Source organism: Stegastes partitus, unplaced genomic scaffold (assembly GCF_000690725.1).
Source record: "Stegastes partitus isolate 25-593 unplaced genomic scaffold, Stegastes_partitus-1.0.2 Scaffold1135, whole genome shotgun sequence".
Classification (NCBI taxonomy): Eukaryota; Metazoa; Chordata; class Actinopteri; family Pomacentridae; genus Stegastes; species Stegastes partitus.
Genome location: NW_007578866.1, coordinates 44,053 through 63,251, shown reverse-complemented (window position 1 = coordinate 63,251; position 19,199 = coordinate 44,053). Strand labels below are relative to the sequence as shown.

The 19,199-nt window shown below is 40.0% G+C and overlaps 1 protein-coding gene and 1 non-coding gene across 2 annotated transcripts in view; one reads left to right on the top strand and one right to left on the bottom strand.

Annotated features, from left to right (window-relative positions):
- Nucleotides 1-19,199, bottom strand: part of LOC103368250 (ELKS/Rab6-interacting/CAST family member 1-like) — a gene marked incomplete at its 5' end in the record, with an annotated part of 79,016 nt that overhangs the window by 16,278 nt on the left and 43,539 nt on the right. Inside the window, 2 exons of the mRNA XM_008296559.1 lie at nucleotides 9,684-9,869; nucleotides 17,005-17,112. Coding sequence (XP_008294781.1) covers nucleotides 9,684-9,869; nucleotides 17,005-17,112 — 294 coding nt within the window. The remainder of the gene's footprint in view (nucleotides 1-9,683; nucleotides 9,870-17,004; nucleotides 17,113-19,199) is intronic.
- On the top strand, nucleotides 18,206-18,278 carry trnak-cuu (transfer RNA lysine (anticodon CUU)). Its single transcript has one exon. It is a non-coding gene; the product is annotated as a tRNA-Lys (tRNA).

Sequence of the window (19,199 nt, the reverse complement as noted above, 5' to 3'; positions counted from 1 at the left end):
TGGTTGACCCCTATTCAAAATGTTAAAACACAAACCTATGGGTGTCACAGCAGCTATGGTCATCTTTTTTTTCCAGCCTATGCTCAAATTCAAGTATCAACTCTCCACAAAAAAAAAAAAAGAAGTCGGACTGATTTTCACAAGGAAACTACAACAAAAACTCAAATGCACTCTCATATGAAACCATTATAAAAGGCAAAGCCACCAAGGACAGGCAGCCTAGCAGAGAGGAACAATAGTAACAGAAGGAAACTGTCTACAGAAAGACCATCAAAGTAATAAGCACAATTTTAAAACCACAACGGATGCTTAAATCCCACACACACAGACACACACTATCGCCACCATTGTTGTGCTGTCTTTACAGTGGACATTATCAGTTGTGATGTTTAAGTTCCAACTCTGCCCTGTCCTGTTTTTGTATGTCCTGTCAATCCAAATTCACGCAATCAGTGACCTAAGAGTCAGTGAAACGAAGAGAAACCTTCTCACTGTTCCTGCCAGTCTGGGAAGAGGGCATCGGTTTGCCACAGGGCATCAGGGCGTAGAACTGAAAAAACACTGATAGAAAACATTTCAAACCTGAAAGAGCTGTATTTTATATGTAAGGCTTCACTTAAGTGGTGTTTTGCTGATTTTTTGTGCAGACATAGCTTTACCACGCTGCCAAAGATTTGGTCATATTTGCCAATGTAAAAACCAGAACGGTCCAACTCTGACCAAAGATAAGAATGAGTACTGCACCGCATTTATATTATCTCCACACAATAACCTCACAGTCTGCTTTGGTTTTCTCCTCTCCATGAAAGCTACAGGACCGGGGCTGCAGCTGCATATTGGTATTGTTTTCCTGCATTGGAAGTTTGTTATAAAGTCATTTGAGTCACTTTAGTGGCGTTACCAGCTGCGAGGCTCTGGAAACCTCTCGGATACCTTGTTAACTTTGGACAACTTTAAAAAGCAGCCGGAGAAAAAGCACGTACCCCCCCTCCTTTCTCCCTGACAAACCTTTTATTTGGAGATTACCCTGTAACAACAATGACATTTGAAGTCTGTAATTGTGTGGTGTTTTCTTTCATTACATCAACTTGTAGAGTTGTAAATATGCGGACTCGGTTTTCATGAGGTTTCTCCAGTTTGAGTTGGCTCAGAAACACTCGCAGTCACTCACTGGGAGCTGTTTAAGTTTTAGCAGATAGAGAGTCATGGGCTGACAATTCATTCTGGATTCATAAGAGCAGCGATACAATGTCCCACTCAGCCAATAACACTTCATACATTTTTTTTTTTCAGCACGTAACGCACGCAAATGTGGATTTAAATAGACTCAATCTCCTCTGGTTTTAAGCAGGCAAACACATGTTGCAAAAACGTCGTCTTTACAACTCTGACAAATAATCAGGTAGATAAACACCTTTGCTTTCATAACACACGTGTACACAGGAACAGACAAACCTTTTACCTTCACACTTCAGGACAAGGGGGGAGACACAGGCCAGAGAAAGAGCGACTTCCTGAGTGTGTGTGGAAGAACACGATGCCAGTTCTCTTTAGTGCTCATTAGAGACGTCATTCAGCCATAAAGGTTATTATTATGACTATGGCTCAGAAAACAGCTCTTTTACTAAAACCTCGCTATTGGAATCGCTTTTGTAGTTCAGCTGAGGTTAAAAAGAGAGATGGAAACAAACACACAGGAACAGAAGAGCAGAAAAAAAAAAAAAAGACTTCAGCGTATCCGTCATTTGAAAACTGCTCACGACTTCGCTGAGCGTCGCCGAGACACGACGTGTAAAGACCGACCTGGATAATGTTAAATTTCATTAGTCTAACACCTTCGCTGAGGTTAGTCCAAGCAAATGTCAGTACGACGCATGTGAGAGAGAGTTTAGTCATTCAAATGTCAAATACAAATGAAAGTGGCCTCACTGGCAAAACTCTTGCAGTTCAGAAGAGTGTAAATGAAGCAAAAAAGACGACTGGCACAGTTCTACAGCAGCTGCAGTTTAACAAAAGGCCAATCCACAGTGAAAGCGTTGTTTTTTTGTTAAATCTGTCACTTTATCAAACGTATAAATCCACACCGACTCCAAGACACGCTCATGAGACAGGCATCACTTCAAAAACCCTGACATTTTTCATACTTTTTCTCTCCTGCTGTGTTCTGAACATATTAATTGCGTCTGTAATGACTGATGAAGGCTCACTGTGCCACAAAAACTACGCAAAATATGTGAACCAATACAATAAAAGTATTTATTATAATTTATTCCTGCTGAGCTAACACGAAAACCATTTCTAGTCCAGCGAATATCTGTCAGCCAGCCACTACTGCCTGCATAATAGACACAATAGTTTTCTCAATGGTGAGCTGAGATCTTAGACACCTCAGACATCACTAAAAGCTATTGAATCACAAGAACCATCTCTGTTTACGTCTATAAAATGCACAACGTTGCCCTGAGTCCGCTCTATGTTTTAGTTTCATGGTGGAATTTTTGTGTGCAACATGCAAAGACAGACATCTATATAAAATGATGGACAATCGAATGTTCGATTTGAGACAATAAGATTGAATTTGTCGTCATCTTAGGGAAATTTTTCTTAGGCTAGTCTCACTGCAACATCACAAGTCGATGAAAATCAAGTTTTTTACCTTGTTATCACGCACATATGGTAGTTTTTTTTATACAGGCGAAGACACAGCCTGAGCAAATAAGAGGTAAACACCATGGTTGAGTATTTCTACCTTGCAATGTAGCAATGACGGTCTCAAAAACACAAATTTAGACTTCAGAGATTTCATATGTACCAAACCTACAGAACCAATCCTGTCAATCTGCAGACTGGGGATGTCCATATCATTATTCTTTTATCAGAATTTAACACGTATGGCTGCCAGTACTCCTATTTTATAACTTGCCATTGTGTATTCTAGAGTAGTTTAACAGTGTCTGAGGAGCTTCATAGGTGAGTTGATGTGCTCGAGCTGCAGTGTGACAGTGTAGAGTTACATCTAAGCCATTTTGATTGTACAGTCAACCACGGGATTCTGGACACATCCAGATTTGCGAAATTAATTTGACTGAACAAAGAAATGAGAAAGAAAAGAATAGGATTAAAGCAGGAGGATGAAACGATAGGCTGCACCTAAAAACCTGAGCAGCAAATTTAAACATTAAGAGAAATTAACGTGGGCTGTAACAATTTTGCATTGTTGCATTGGTCAATGAAAGGCTTTCAAGTCATTTCACAAGATGGATTGAAGCAATTCAATGAGCATTTTGTTAAAAATCTGCTGACTAATGTGGTGCTGCGGTTGTTGTGCTTAGATCATATCTTTTAATGCAGTTTGGACACAAAGACTGTTCGCATTGTGAATAAAAATCTTTTGTTCTGCCATGAAAAAAAAAGAAAAGTCAAGAGAAATTTAAAAGCTCCAAGTACGTCCTCTGACATGAGCGTTCGGTGCCTTCGTTGGTCCTCGTTTCGGCGTCTCAGCACAGAGGAAAGCTACATCAGATGCCGTGCCGGTGCAAGTTTTGAGCTCGTGACGCCCTACAGGAGCACACTGTCAGGTACACAAGCCTCCAGCGGTCGCTCATGATTGCTGTGCGTTAAATGCACGTGCGGGTGCGAGATATGTAGGTTTCCGTGTGCCTGCGTCCATGTGTGTTTTACATGCTATTTTAGTGTGATCCTAATGGCTTTACAGAGTGCCAGGCATTTTAACAGAGCCAGGGAGAGGCTTGTAAAACACACACACACTCACCACAAGACAGAGAAGAGAGGCTGGCACACTGGAACATGGTGGTCTGGAGGGAGTCTGTGTGTGTGCATTAAGAGGGTCAGCCAGGGTGATGGTGACACATGATGAAGGAAAACGAGAGACGCGGGCCGCAATGAAAGACCGGCAGTGTGCGTCTGCGATTGTGTGTAGGCAGGGTTGGGGTCTGAAAAAAAAACACATGGCGCCAAGTGGCACTGCCTGGCGATGGGTGGGTTTGGAGAGGGAAGCAGAAAGATTCAAACTGTTGATGTTGTTAAGGGAAACATCCCACGAAAAACAGGATTTAAAAATAAAAAAAAAATTACTTGCGAGTATTTTGAAAAACTCCTACAGCAGCACTGACACGGAGGGAGTGAGATGGTGAGTGTACGAGGTAATGATGATGGAGGCACTTTAGAGGAAAAGTACGGAAAAAAGATGACTGGTCTTCCTCAGAGGAGCAAATAAACAAAGGCTCAGTGAGAGAGAAAGCTGAGAGAGTGATGGCAGAAATGGAAGAGAAAGTGATGAACAGGACAGAAGAATGCGAAGAAAGAAAAACTGAGGGAGTTTTCACCCAAAAAACCAAAACCTCAGAGTAAAAGATGAGCTCTTTGGCAAGTCTTGCAATTAAGTGCTTTTCTTCCAGCCAACTTTGACCAAACACTTTAATGAGCATTCTCTCAAATTATAATTTTTTTGGCTTTATGTCTAATTTTTTATAGGATGGTCTCAAAAATGCTGAAAACAAGCAGAGCAGGATGAAGACGACAAGCAGTTTTATCTGAAACAGAGCAAACTTGACACTGAAGGAGCATATGTTGACTTTTAAACTCTTTACTTGCAACTACATGCATCTTTGTTTCTGCCTAAAACCTCCAAATAATACAAACAGTGCATGAGATGTTCCAGCTTTAGAAATTCACTAGTTTCACTTTCCAAAAAGTTACTTGTTTAAACAGTAAAACACAGCTGACATGCTGCAGAAAAGGTTTTTCAGAATCTCTCTGCAGTAGGTTCTATTATCAGAGAACGTCCAGTCATGTCAGTTCACTGAGCAACACACTAACAGGCTCTTTATTATCATTTTAAATACAATTAGAAATTAGTGTTTGTTGTCAGCATGTTAGTCTGAACCAAAAATGTCAGAAAAGTCTGAGAACCATCATGTCTTCTTTTAAATAACTTATTAAAATACAAGTTATAGACTTGCTTTTTTGTGATGTATTCTATTTTGTTTGTTTTTTAAATTCTCTTTTACCCATTAGATATTCATTTATTTAGATATTTATTTTTATTTCATTACTATCACTATTTTCCTTTATGTTTTTTACCCTTGTTCTTTCCCCCCTAATTAGATATGGCTTTTTTCTGGCATGGTTGTATTCATTTATTTCACAAATCTCTGACCATGTTTAACACCATTCCTCCACTTTATTATTATTATTTTTGCACATATCCATTCAGTAGGTCACTGCTCTGCTTTACATGAATTCCTGAACACAAGACTGTGTTCGAGTCAACCAAACTTCAGCTCAGAGTGTGGAAACACTCAGAGGTTGCTTCCTCAGTAACCTCTATCATCGTCTCTCATGACTTGGAAGCACCAATCATTAATCATCCCGGCAGCGTCGGGTTTCGATTGTTATCGCAACAATAAGCCACACATCACCAAGGATGTCAGAGTCTGAAATAACAAAAATAAACCGGCTGTTTGGGTTCCTCTGCAAACCTCCTCTGGTGAAAATCTTTGCTAACATGTTCATTTAGTGTTTTTTTAACGTACTGGAAGACACATGATGAGCGAAATAAGCAGCCAATCCCACGGCTGAACATTTCCACCTGTGTATTGATGACAGTCTAAAAAAGATTCTGACTTTTGGGTTTCATATATAAAAAAATGTAAGCAACCTCCAATATTACATCTTGCAGTGAGTGAGTTGAAGGCGAGCTGGTGTGCTCAGGCTATAGCGAGTGGAGAAAGAGTCAGGAACTATGCAGCTCGGTGCATTACAGAGGAAGCGACAGAGTAGAGTTACATCTAGGTAATTTTAAGGTAGGAAGGGAGTATCTTTTAGGGAAAAAGCTTCTAAATGTGTAATTCTGCAACACTAAGAGGAGTTTTTAGGGGTTAAATCAATGACCAGAGAGGTTCTTTAATCAATTTCTGCGGAAGGCAAGAGAGAGGAATTAAACTAGAACCACAACTGAACAAAGCTTCAGCTTAATGCACAATTAAAGGCTGCGGGACTGTATGAAAAGCATAACAAATATGAATTCTAATGAAAAACAGCTCACCACTCTGGACAAACAATGGAAAGTTAAACTCAGTGACTTTTATCTCAGATTTGAGATGCAGTGCTGAGGCCTTGGACTCTAGTATAGATCTCTCAAACCGGCTCAAAGCAGAACCACAGCAGTTATTGTCCATTGTCTAGGCTGAGCAGTAAGAAGTTCAGACAGTCTGTTCACCTTCATCCTTAAAACATCCTCCGAGGAACTCGCTGCTGCATGGTGCCCTAATTTTCAACAGTCCCTGGATGTTGACACTGTTCCAGCCATCTGGAAAAAGTCCATAATCATTGCAGTGCTTAAAAAACCATGACCATCTGAAAACAATAATTTTAGACTTGCAAGTCAAAGGAGTCGCAGTAAACATGTTTAGGACAGCTATTGACCCACTTTTGGATCCACTTCAATTTGTTTGAAGATCTATTGGGATCCACCTAATCAGTGTACATCTACAAGGCTCTAAAGTCTATGCATGTGTGTAATGCTTTTGCTTTTAACTGAGCTTTTAATGAACTCCAGCCTCATTTGCTCGTACATAAATTAAAGGAAGTGCATGTGAATGCTTTTGATAACAGGTTAGAACAGATTAAGGTCAACTGTTCCTGCTCTGAACATCGTTAAATTCTCTGATGTTACAACGTGGTATCATAGGGAGATTGTTAACTTCATGTACTGGCCTGATCACCACCACCTCAATTTAATGGAAAGAAAACAAAAGATACAATATTTGATCCCAACTATTAGATTAATTGTGAATGATTTTGATGATGCATTATTCAATTATTCAAAAAAATGTAAGGAAAAAAATCAGAATTTTTCCTATTTCCATCTCTTAAATTTGAATCGTTAAATTATGTGTAACAATCGATGATTAATGAAGCTGGAGCGTTCAGAATGAAAACCTGTGTACCAGGCTGAGATTCATATGGATTCAGTTTGTCGACATGGACCTCATTGTCCAGTTAAACTGCAGATGACAACTGTATCGCTAATAACTAAACACACAAGCACACAAAATAGTGAAGCAGCGTTCATTTTGTCTACAAAAACTACGACAAAAAATACTCATTACTGACATATTTTTTATGCCGAAAACAAAGTTACAAATAAATAAAGAGTATTGTTCCAAAATGGGAACTATGATGAAGTGTCTTACCATTTTCATTAACAAAACTAAACCTTAACGTTTAAGACGGACAAATGAAACGGGCTAATCAGCTGTTTAAAGTGTTTTTCACTGAGCAGCAGCATCTGTGGAATCAAACACTGCAGCTCCCGATAAAAGTTTCCTCGAAATATGTCTTGTTCTCTCCGTAGATTTATCAGTTTGACCTGTTATCCTGCTGTTAATTAAGAGGCTCTTTACATACGGCAACATGTCCTGCAATAAAATCATCTGGCAGTGCATGAAAGAAACACACACGTATAAAATAAAGTCATCGACAAGCTGCAAAAAAACCCCAGCTGAGACAAACTACGAACATGCGGACAGCTGCTGATCTTTAAAAAATGGGAAGCTAACATTCATCTAACACCGCTAATGTCACGGTAATTTTACTTTCAATTGGATGTCTGTTTTGCTGATGTCAGAAGGAAAGAGTCAGTTCCAGGATTAATTATGGTGCTCCATCTGAACTAGGACTTCAGTGAATCATCTACTGAAGGAATGCTAACGCTAATGCTAGCTGAGCAAGACAGACGGACAGGGAGCGATTCGAAGTTTGGAAATGATAACCAGATTTACTGAGGGGAGTCTATCTCATCTGTTGCATCAATGCAGAGCAGATGACAAGGACACTGAAGCCTTTTCCATTCAACTCGTAACACAGGAGAACAACACAAGTAACCATGGCAGCTGTACACAAAGAAGGCAGCAGCTGTGACCTCAAACTGCTTTGATTAAAAAAGTAAAAGTTAGACTAAAATGTCACTGATGAAAAGGAGACTAAAATGTTTTCAGTTTTTGTTGATTGAAGCTTAATAATCACAACTAAAATTTGGCTAAAACTAGGGCACCTTTTTGTCAAACTGCTGTACGAGTTGTTACCTAAACTTATCAAGAAGTGAACCATGTCAGAGGTTGTTCTTTTTTTCTTCCATTCAGACTGACAGGTTGCCTTCATTGTTGTGTAGGTACGGCAATATGCCGCAACTGCTTTACAATACGTAAGGACAAGTTAACCGTGGCACCGACAGTTTTCAGCAGATCAACAGCCTGCAAGTTGATTTTAAGACTGTCGTAAAGTAAATGTGCAAAAAACAAGAAAAACAACTGAAAAATCAAAACATTGCAGCGTGCCATGAAAATGGTTTGCAGCAATGCAAATTGTAAGTGATTTGTGGTAAACTGGTTAGAATGGTCTTTTTTAGATCTTTTTTTTCCTCAGTTGTAAATTCGACTTGGATGTGGCCATGTGCACAGTTTGGTTCAAATGTTTCCAATATTTTTAAAAATGTTTTTATAAATATAAGGTAGGAATAAAATACTGCAGACTGCGTTCGGCCTTGTTAGATAAGCTTTCACAGTTGCCCACATAATCAGTTTTAATAGAGCATGTTTTTCTTTTGAAAACGTGGATCCCCGGCCACGAGACCACAGAATACGGTCTGCATTTAAAAAAAAAAAAAAAAAAAAGAAAACTGGCTGATGATGAAAAATGCACATAGTAATTCTATGTCCGTGAAAGTCACTCAGATCATTTCTTCGGTCTTTTAATGCACGCAGTGATTAAACGACAACTTAATTTTCTGTATTCAGAGTTTACTCAAAGTGACACCAAACCACGCAGCGCCATATCTGAAGCAGTGTTGCTAAACAGAGACATTTCCCAGCATTAAGACGTACAATAGGGCTTTCATGGAGACTGTAGGAAACTAGTCCTGCTGTACCCTAAAACCACACACTCTGTCACATCGCTCTGTGTCTAAAGTTACGTTTTTCAATGCATACCACATGTACCGACCATGTATCGCCTGATATGTTTTCAATGTGGAGAAAAAGACAGAGAGGGAGACAGAGGAAGCCATAGACAGCCACCATTTTTTAAAACTTAATAATATGCTGTTTATATTGAGTACACACTGGTTACCATGCTAGTGCAGCTACTTCAGGTTTCTCACCTTCTCTGTCCTCATCTCTCCTCTCAAGGATGACAACTCTTTTGACAGTAAAATAAATACACTTCTCTCCTCTTTGCTCTGCACTGTGCGTGAACCAACTCTCACCCTGCTGCCAAAAGCCTGAAGCAGAGTGTTCTCGGTGTAAAATAAAACGTCTGAAACATTATTTGTTCGGCAGCCAGGCTCTTGTCATCAGGTGACCTGCTTGGAGTAAATCTTTTCAATAAGGCAGCGCCAAAAAGCTGCCAGGCCAGCCAGAGTGTGCCATACTCCTACGCACATCCACACAGCAACAACAATCACACAAACACGTCATCACATGCAGCGTGCAAAAGCAAGTACACAAACGCATGTCTAGTTTTAGAAGCTGACGAATGAGGCTTGACAAAATGTCCTCACGTTTTTCTTCAAGTTTTTCAAAAATAGAACACATTCTCCGTCCTTTTCTCCACCTCTCACACTTTTTAAACACAACGCTGATTGACGTTTGACTTTGTCTCACCTGTTCCTGCGTCATGCTGTGCAGCTGCGTATGCCAGGAGGCGGAGTCAGAGCGGTGATAGGCGGGGGGCGGGGCGAAGTCCTGCAATATGATTGGGTCTCGCTCCTGACACAGTGAGGTCAGGTGACTGATGTACAGCTTCAGTTTACTGCGATTCTGATTGAGATCCAGGAGAGGAGAGAGAATCTGAAGGAAGAGGACAGAACATTTTGTTGACCTTTTAAAACAACACACAATACAAACAAATAGACAATATAACTCATGACAACTGATTTAAGGATGTTGGAGGAAGAAATGGGGAAAAAAGATGGACATGCAATGATGCAACGACACGCAACCAGAGAGAGACAGCGAGGACAAATGAGAAAGAGGCAAACTGAGATGGCAAATATTGCTAATTGTGGTTATTATTAAAAAAAATATAAAAAAATCCTGAAAAACTGCTTTCACAAAGTAGATATAATTCATGGTCCACAAAAGGAAATTTGCTTTGGGCAGTGGCACACAATGTTTAGCAGCTTTATACACGGTAATATAACAAAAAGTACACACCAAAGTACAGGAAAAGCAACATATGTAGAACCAAATATCTAACATACAGTATAAATCACACACTTGTAAAACTCTATGTATGTTTTGCACAAGTAGGTGCAACATATTGAACTTTATGTAAAGAGATAGAAAATTCCAGAAGGACAAAAACAAAAGAGGGATCCAGAGAATCAACCAGGATGGATCTGTGCACTGGTTATAAAGGCCCCATATGGTAAAAATACTTTTTTTTATTGGGTTTTGGATGTCAACTGTACCATTTTGTCAAGCAAAATCATCCAAAAAGGAGTTTCAAGTATGTCAGAGCTACCACCGTGACTGTGAGGCCGCCGTCAAGCGAATGGTCAACGTGGAGATGTTTGCTTCTGGATTTATAAACCAGTCAGCATCTAGTTTAGTTGGTGACTGAGGAACCAACAGTTGTCCAGATGAAAATTTGCTGCAACTCGGCCGAGCCATTCAGAAAGAGCAACTGCCTCAGTCCATCATTTTTATTTACTTCCCAGAGCTGCTTCAGCGAACTTGAACATGTCTCAGCTACAAGTAAAGTACGCCGGAGTACATTCAGGGAAGACAGAGTGAACAATCCCTCTGCTTTTCTTTTTGGAGGTAAAGGAATGCTGCGCTTTATACAACAAACATTATTTTGGAATGATCCTTTTTCAGCTCTGATTATAACTGCAGTCAACTAACTGTATTGCATCAAAGTTACACAACTGATCCGCAGACAACAGCTTTGATGAGAAACCGAATGAAATCAGATTCCCTTGTTGAACGGCAGCATTTGCTTCACGGAGAGAGTGTGTGTGTGTGTGTGTGTGTGTGTGTGTGTGTGTGTGTGTGTGTGTGTCTGTGCTTCTGCAAAAGTGTGGGAACGCAGGTGAGATGAGCAAAACAGATATACATGCATTCTAGGGGTACGAGACAGGACCCCCCAAGAGACACACACTGATAAAACACACAGACACACACTGCTCTCCTTGGGGAACGCCAGGATTTAAGTGCAGAGGAAGCACGTTAAGAGGGCTGTTAGTGTGTGCGTGTGTTAAAGTATATTTAATCCCGGCGGCGTCTGTCCTCACCCCGCGCTCTGTGCTCATCGTCACTCAGCGCACACACACACACACACACACACACACGAGTTTCTACATCTGGATCCTCAGCACAGTAGCATCGTTCTCTCTCGGTTCGAACACCACCTCAGTGATGCTGTCTCAATTCTTTACTTTAAATTTTCATTATTCCAGCCCTCCAATTATGTTCATATACAGCTAAGGTGCAACCTCAGTTCAGTTTAATAGAAACTTATTGTCTCCCAGGAAGGTGACAGAATGATGAAACTCAAAGTATTCACTGTTTGGTTAACAAAACTACTTAGTTTGAGTTAAGAAAATATCATGATTACCAGAAAATCTGGCATTTTGAAGCACGTTTGAAGCTTCTCCTTCAATTTTTCTATTTCCATGGTGATCTAACATATGATTAGTTGACTGAAAAGTTGGACAGCAATAAAAAAAAAAAGGCACAGATATGTTAATTGGACCAGTATTTGTTATAAATCACAAAACAAACCCTCAGACTGTGGTTATGAATGCCGTTTCGTTGTATGGGAATAACGTTTTGGCGACAGGACTTAATTATTGATGCATTTAATTCAAACAGAATGTGGAGTTAGACGTATATAATGTATAATATTTGTTTCTGATTTGTAGGCAGCTGGTCTTTAAAACTGTATACGAGAAAACCTCAAGCACAATTTTGGTCTGCAGCGCTCTAAATGACTGAGCAACGTATATTATGTAAGCTGTACGCAGCCATGGCAACCAAACACACACTGCGTGTTTCATCTTAACTGATGGATGAAACCGACATGCATGTGCTGAGTCAATGGATAATGATTTAAAATGAGACGGTCCGTGTAGCATGCATACAATTTTAAATACTGTAAGAGATAAATGTGAAATATTGGAGTTTGTGTTGCATATTTGTCTCAATTCAGGACACTGTTGCTTATATTGTTTGTATTTACTGCTTCTAATGACGTGACTCTGTTGCTCTCTACTGCTCGTCTGTTGTATTTATAACAACTGATGTGATAACCAAAAAAACAGCAAATCCTCCAGTCCCAGGGCACACAGCTTTTACTTTTATTTTCTAACTATGAAAACCAACTTCAGTTGTCACTCAAACAAACACTGACAGAATTTGAATAAAACATAGCATATATATTTATATATATAGCCAGCATTCATTATTTATTACAGTCCTGTGTTTGAGAATCTTGACAAACAAATAAAAAGAAATAGATGTGGGTGGGTTTTTTTTGTTTTTTTGGTGGAAGAAAAAGTCTTTGCACGCGCTTCTCCAGCAGCATCACTGCAACAATGAAAGCTGACAGTAAATCAAAGTAACTGTCACTTGTGATTCTGAATCCTCACCTTATTTACTGCAAACACACACAAACTGTGAGTAATTTTGTGTTTTTTTTCCCCAGACCATCTCCAATGTACATGAGTGGCTAAACCGCCTTCCTGGATCATAACTGCTTGTTCCTTACACTAACACGCACAAATCACTTTTATATAGTGCGCATAAGCACGCAGCGCACACACACACACAGACACGTTGCGACACAGAAAAACATACAGGCACTCGCGCTCATTCAGGGTCGTTATCAGCATTTTAAATAGCTCTAGTTACAGTATTTTCCAGTGAGGACCTGCCAGTAGGTTACAGTCCATTACGAAATACATTACTGAACATTTCCCTCCGGAGGCGAGAGGGAGGCAGACGGGGAAGGAAAGAGAAGCGAAGAGAAAATGATGGAGCTGAGGGCTGCAGGAATCCTACACATTCTGCATTTGAAATCACCTCGGCTGCTGACAGTGGCAACGCAACAAGAGCGTTATCTCTGCTAGACTGTAACACGACGATATGCGAAACACATTCTTCAAAATCTGGCTTTCCTGCTCTAAAAACATGCTTAACATATGTGCAACAGCTGTTCTCTCACACTTTCTAATTCATACGATTCTGTCAGAAAGCTGCAAAAAATCCCATCACTTTCCAGACCTGCAGCGAAGCTCTGCAGATCAAGTACAAGACAAACGAGAAGCAGACAGAAAGAATCGAAGGAATGGTGGGGAGAAATAACATCAGCAGTGTTTTCTTTTTCAACATCTATTTAACAGTAAAATGTGACTGAGGAATAATAACAAGATTCCTGAAAGTCTCTGAAAAACCTTTTGAATTTTGCATATTTATTAAAACATACAGCACATATGCACCTACACGTTTTTCTTGTATTACACAGCCTGCAACAGTCAACACATGCAGTGTGTGTGGTTAATGAGTCCGCAGTGCTTTCCAGTGTCTTAGTGTACTGTGAAACAATCCCAGAGGAGACGTAACTTTATACAGCGCTGTGAGTCAGTGTGTGTGTGTGTGTTTGTGCCGCTTTATTAGCCTCCCATGCCTGCCTACCATATTCTTACTGTACTATGAAAGAACTCCAAAGAGAGACATTCAGCCGGCCTCGCAGACTGGCCACGTTTTTAAAAAAAAGCCTTCTATGGTCACATTATACGACACAATCAGGACTTTTCTTTCTCCTCAGAACCCTTTGAGACAAATGCACACAAAGACAAATACACATGCCAGTATATGTCCAGGAACAGAATCAATAGTAGATGGAGGATTTGACTGCCGAATATTTTTACAGTGTTTGAGCCTAAGTGACCCGACTAATAAAGTTCTGGTTACTGCAGGTTCTCTTAAACGGCCGGTCATAAATCTGCTCTGATATAAAACATGCACCTACAGGCTCCTGAATTTTGACTGAGGCTGAAACAATTAGTTGATGAATCAACAGAACAGTAGGTTTGAGTCACAGGTCAAGCAAAAATACCAAACATTTGCTGATTTCAGCTCTAAATTCAGGCTTTTGCAGATTTTTTTATTATTATAATTTGAATATTTCTGTTTTTTCAAATATAAAAAAATATTTGGAGAAACTGTTTTGACTGTTGTTTTGTAACTTTGAACATTTTATAAAGCAAAAGATAATCAAGAAAAAAAGGACTGATCAACAGATTCTGAAAGAAATGCAGGTAGATGTTGATTAAAAGCACCTTGTTGTAACAAAAAAGTGAAATAAAAGTGTAAAAGTACAAAATATTGATCACACAAGAGAAAAGTCTACAGTCTACTGCTGTCAAATGATGAATAAGAACCGACTCTCAGCATTAAATAAATGTAATGTCATGTTAAAACATAGACTTTTTGAATCAGCGCTGAAACTAGATTTTTAACTTCTAAAAGTAAACTTGGGGAACTGATCACTTTGATAACAGCATTTCACTGTTCTTCATGTCAAACCTCCGAAACCAAAGAATACTGAACGACTTTATAGAAATCCCCATTCATTTATCTTCCTTGTCTTTTACCTGATGTATCTAACACAGCTTAAAAATATTTTAAAAATACAATAAAAACGTCCCTAACAGCAGCTGGTGTGTGCTCAGACTGCTCTCCTGTGTTTTTATCTGCAGCGGTTGTCTCTGAAGCATTTCATTCTCCAACTGTGGTACAGAATCCCCTTATAGAGGACGCACAGTCCCCCACTGTTTGGATGAAATGTGCTATGGCTAATTACCCACCTTACACACCAAGAGCAGAGGGTTTGTACGAGTGGAGGGGAGACAGGAAGAAAAAGATGTGTTGTGTACGTGCTGGCTGGCCCGACTTCTCTCAGCAGGGAAGTGTTATCTCTAATTAATAACCAGGGTCAAACTTAGATCCGATGGTGAACCTTTTGGGCTTTTAGCATCCCGATGGGAAATCCCTTTGGAGGAACTGAGCTGTCCTAAAAGCAGCATGTGCTCCTCACATGTGGAGCTGCCTGTGTGCTGTGCAGATCAAACCTATACATCCTTCGACACATTTCTAAGTCACCTTTTTCAAGAATTTAACAGGCATGTGTGACTTCTCCAGTTTATCTTGTGATAACATGTTTTACTGAAACATGCCTAAATAGTTAAATTAGCACAAGTGAAGCAAGAACTGTTTTTTTTTTTTGCTTAAGGAAGACTGTTCTGCATTAGATGTGTTAAGACTGATTAGTGGCAGCATATTTTTGTTCTTGCTTTACTTGAAGGTTGTCACACATCTGCGATTAATGATCTTTGGGCCTTTAAAATACTGGAAATGCCCCAATTGTATAATTACCACCACAGGGGCAAGTTCAAAGCGAAAAAAAAAAATCCTTTTTAGCATTCCGGAAAAAAAAAAAAAACACTTGCTTTTTAACTAATGATATGGCAAAAGAACAGCTTTGCAAAAATAGTAAATACAACATTAAAATCCCCTCTCTGGTCATGATTAAACCTAAAAGCTCCTCTATGTGTATGAAGTTTGCATAATTAGAGTTTTGGTAAATAAAAAATTACATCTGCGTGCTGTAAAATGGTTTAGATGTAACTCTGTGGATCTAGCAGGGCTCCACCTCTTTCGCTGCAGCCCTTTGACTGCACACCAGCTCACCTCCGACTCTGTTCAGACACTGTCAAACTTCTCTACGCTACACAACGGCAAGTTGTAGTTTTGGAGTTATATGTGTTCAAACTGGATATTGATTCTAGAGAATAATAAAGAGAATAATGGAAAGGTCCACCCTGCAAATTCACAGAATTAGTTCCTTATGTTTGTTAGTCTAAAAGTCTGCATCTGTGTTTTTGTGACTGTCATTGGCTGCAGTTTCAAGGTGGAAATGCTCAGCTGTGGCACTGACATGATATGTCTTCCAGCATATGGAAAACACCATATGGACATGTAGAAAAGGTAAAAAGCTTGGTTTTTAAAGCAACGGAGGAGGTGTTATGGTACATTTAAATAAGAAATGAGAGTCACAAAAGAGATAAAAATTATGTGGAGCTCCCAAAATTAAAAAGATTTTTTTTTATATTCTAAGAATGACAAAGGAACCACCCGAGGGATTAATCAAAACTATTAAAATGAAATAATGTGTGTAAAAAGTGCACACACACAAAATAGAGCAAGATAAAGAGTTCAAAAAAATGTGAACTGGAAGAAATGATCATCAGAAGACAAAGAAATGACATTTAAAGGATGAGCCATTCAGATACTGACCAGATGAAACGCATGATTCAAGATTTGAGTTGAAATGGTTCCTTTTAAAGTAATAAAGAATGTGAGAAGAAAGGAAAGATAAATCACAAAAAAGGAGGCGTTTCAAGACTGGATATCAAAAAGAACGGACGAAAACGTAACGGGGAAAAAAAAGTGAAGCGAAACGACAGACTCATAAACAAGATCACAAACTGGATGATGGATGAATGAAATGGATGAAACAGAACCGAGAAAGACGAGTGACACGACGAGCACATCCAAACACGGTCCAGACAGAGGAAGCGCTCACCCTTTTGTACAAAATGCCAAACTGAGGGTGAGAAAGAAGGCATGTGGCTGGTTAGGCCCAAATGCCCTCCTCATCGTCCTATTGGTTAGTTCAGTCCAGCCGCAGCGTAAGTTTAGAGAAAGCAGGGAGTTAGTTTGGCAAAATTTGGAAACTTCAGACAGAGATAGCAAATGTAAGGTTGTAAAACATTAAAGCAATGTTAAAAATTTATTGCACCAAAAATACAAATGTCACTTCCTGGAAAAACTTCCACTTGAACATTTGAGTTATTAATAAATTCAGTGTGTTTTGACTTGTTTGGTGAAGGCTCAGTGTTGCCGACAGACATCCTACCTGGTCTGGGGAGGGCTTGTGATTGTTGGGCTGCTCTGAGTTTGGAGATGCGACCTTGAGATGGTCGTCCTCGTAGTTGTCGGCCATCAGCTTCATCCTGTTCTGCGTCTGCAGAGAGACAAAGCAAACAATTAGATCTCTTTGATTTGTGACACGCACAGATGGCAAAAGCATTTTTTTTTTTTTTTTAGTGAACGATCCGACAACGTCACGATGACATTCAGGTTTGAGGAAGCATCCCAGAGCAGTGAATGTATGTATACGTGTGTGTCTGGAGAAAGGAAAACTCCAGCCTTGAGTTCCTTCAGACGTTAATTTGCAAAAAGGAAGGAAGGAATCTTTGGACGACTGCCACGAGCTCTGCCTTCACAAACATAGAAAATCAAGAATGAAAAGACTGAAAGCTACAACTTCAATTTAAAACATTGCCTCTTCTCTTTATTGTGCATGTTTGGAACTGCACATATATTCACGCATGGACACACACAACCGACAAACACACTGACATACCACCTGTTGTGTAGCGTGTTAAGTGGTGCAGAAGAATAACGGGCTTGTAAACGTCCCACTTCAGGGGAGATCCATAAAGACATAGACAAATATCAGACTGTACACACACAAAGGCCTGTAAATCTCTTCATGTGCTGCACACACAAAGCACACACACACATTTACAGCAGCGTTAACACACATTCACACAGTGTGAAGACTTATTCGCTCCTCCTCGATCCTTCTCATCTCTCCCATCTCTGCTCCAGCATCCTCTTTTTGCTCCTCTGATTACTATCAAACTCTTCCCTCCTTCCTTCTTCTCACCCCGTCTCAGTGCTCCATCTGTTTCACATGTTAGAGTTATACTTCAGGTTTTACAGTAGGCCTGTAAAGAGTGGGGGAGTGAGAGATAAAAACGCGAGGGAGGGAGTCAGTCTAAATCTGTCAGTCTTGTACAATCTAAATCCCCTTAGCCTCTCGCTGAGCCCTGCAAGGAACAGGGGCTTAAGCCGGCCAGACTGTGGTTTTTGCGTGTATATGTGTGTGTATGTTTGACAGAAACTAAAGAAAAAATGTGATATTTCATATTTTTGTGTATGTGAGCAAAAGCCGGTGCGTGTTTGTGTATCACCCAAACGACAGGGTTCAGTGTTGTTGTGATTATTATTATCGATTTTCTTTTAAAAGACACTTTTTTCAAACCGGTGTAGCCCGGCTAGCTCAGTCGGTAGAGCATGAGACTCTTAATCTCAGGGTCGTGGGTTCGAGCCCCACGTTGGGCGCAAGTGCTTTTAAAAGGGTTTAAGGGCAGAGAGCTGGCATGCACATTGATCTATTAGACTGAAATAATTACACATTGGACCTTGTGCAAACGAAAGCACTGCCAAAGATCCACATCAAGAACAAATGTATTAATGATGAATTGTAAAGGCATGGATGAAGGACAATCACCCTGCTCAGTGTTTCCTGAGTTTTGTGACACTGAAATCTCTGGTATACAACTCAACATACCTCGCTAACCCACTAATCTCGCTTCGTAGTACAGCCCTCAGCTGCCTGTACTACGAAGCGAGATCAACATACCCAGGATAGGTTTCAGAGATCCGGCTTGACTGACCCTAACAATCACACTCAGGATAACCGATTCTACGACGGTGGTTATCAACTCGGTAAGTCAACCCAGGGTTGTCTGATCTGAGTATGAGCGCGTGCCCATAAAATGAGTGGTGTTATCAGCATCTGACCAATCACGACTATGGACCAGTCTGGCTGCAGAGCGGCTCACTTTACCGCCGAGGAGCAGAATCTCATCTTTACAAAGTATGAAGAATAATACAAAAACATCATAGGAGCAAAAAGCAGCACCGTTGCAGCAACCAAAGCCACGAAGGAATGCTGGCAGAAGACTGCTGACTGCGTGAATGCATCAGTTCATTAGTTTATAATATAATATGATCACTGTTCCATCATGAAGGCACGTCTCAGACAATAAGCACAACTGAGGACTCCTTTGAACTAATTTGCTGCCTAATGTATATACTTGTGGCATATCTGACATTTTTGAGTAAAACGCCAAAGGATGACATTAAATCATCTGCACAGTTGTTAAGCATGAACCTGAAGCATTGATCTTGACTCTCTTGATGGTCATCAGACCTGGAAGCTTCACCATGCAGCCAAGTTCATCGCAATGTAAAAGCTCC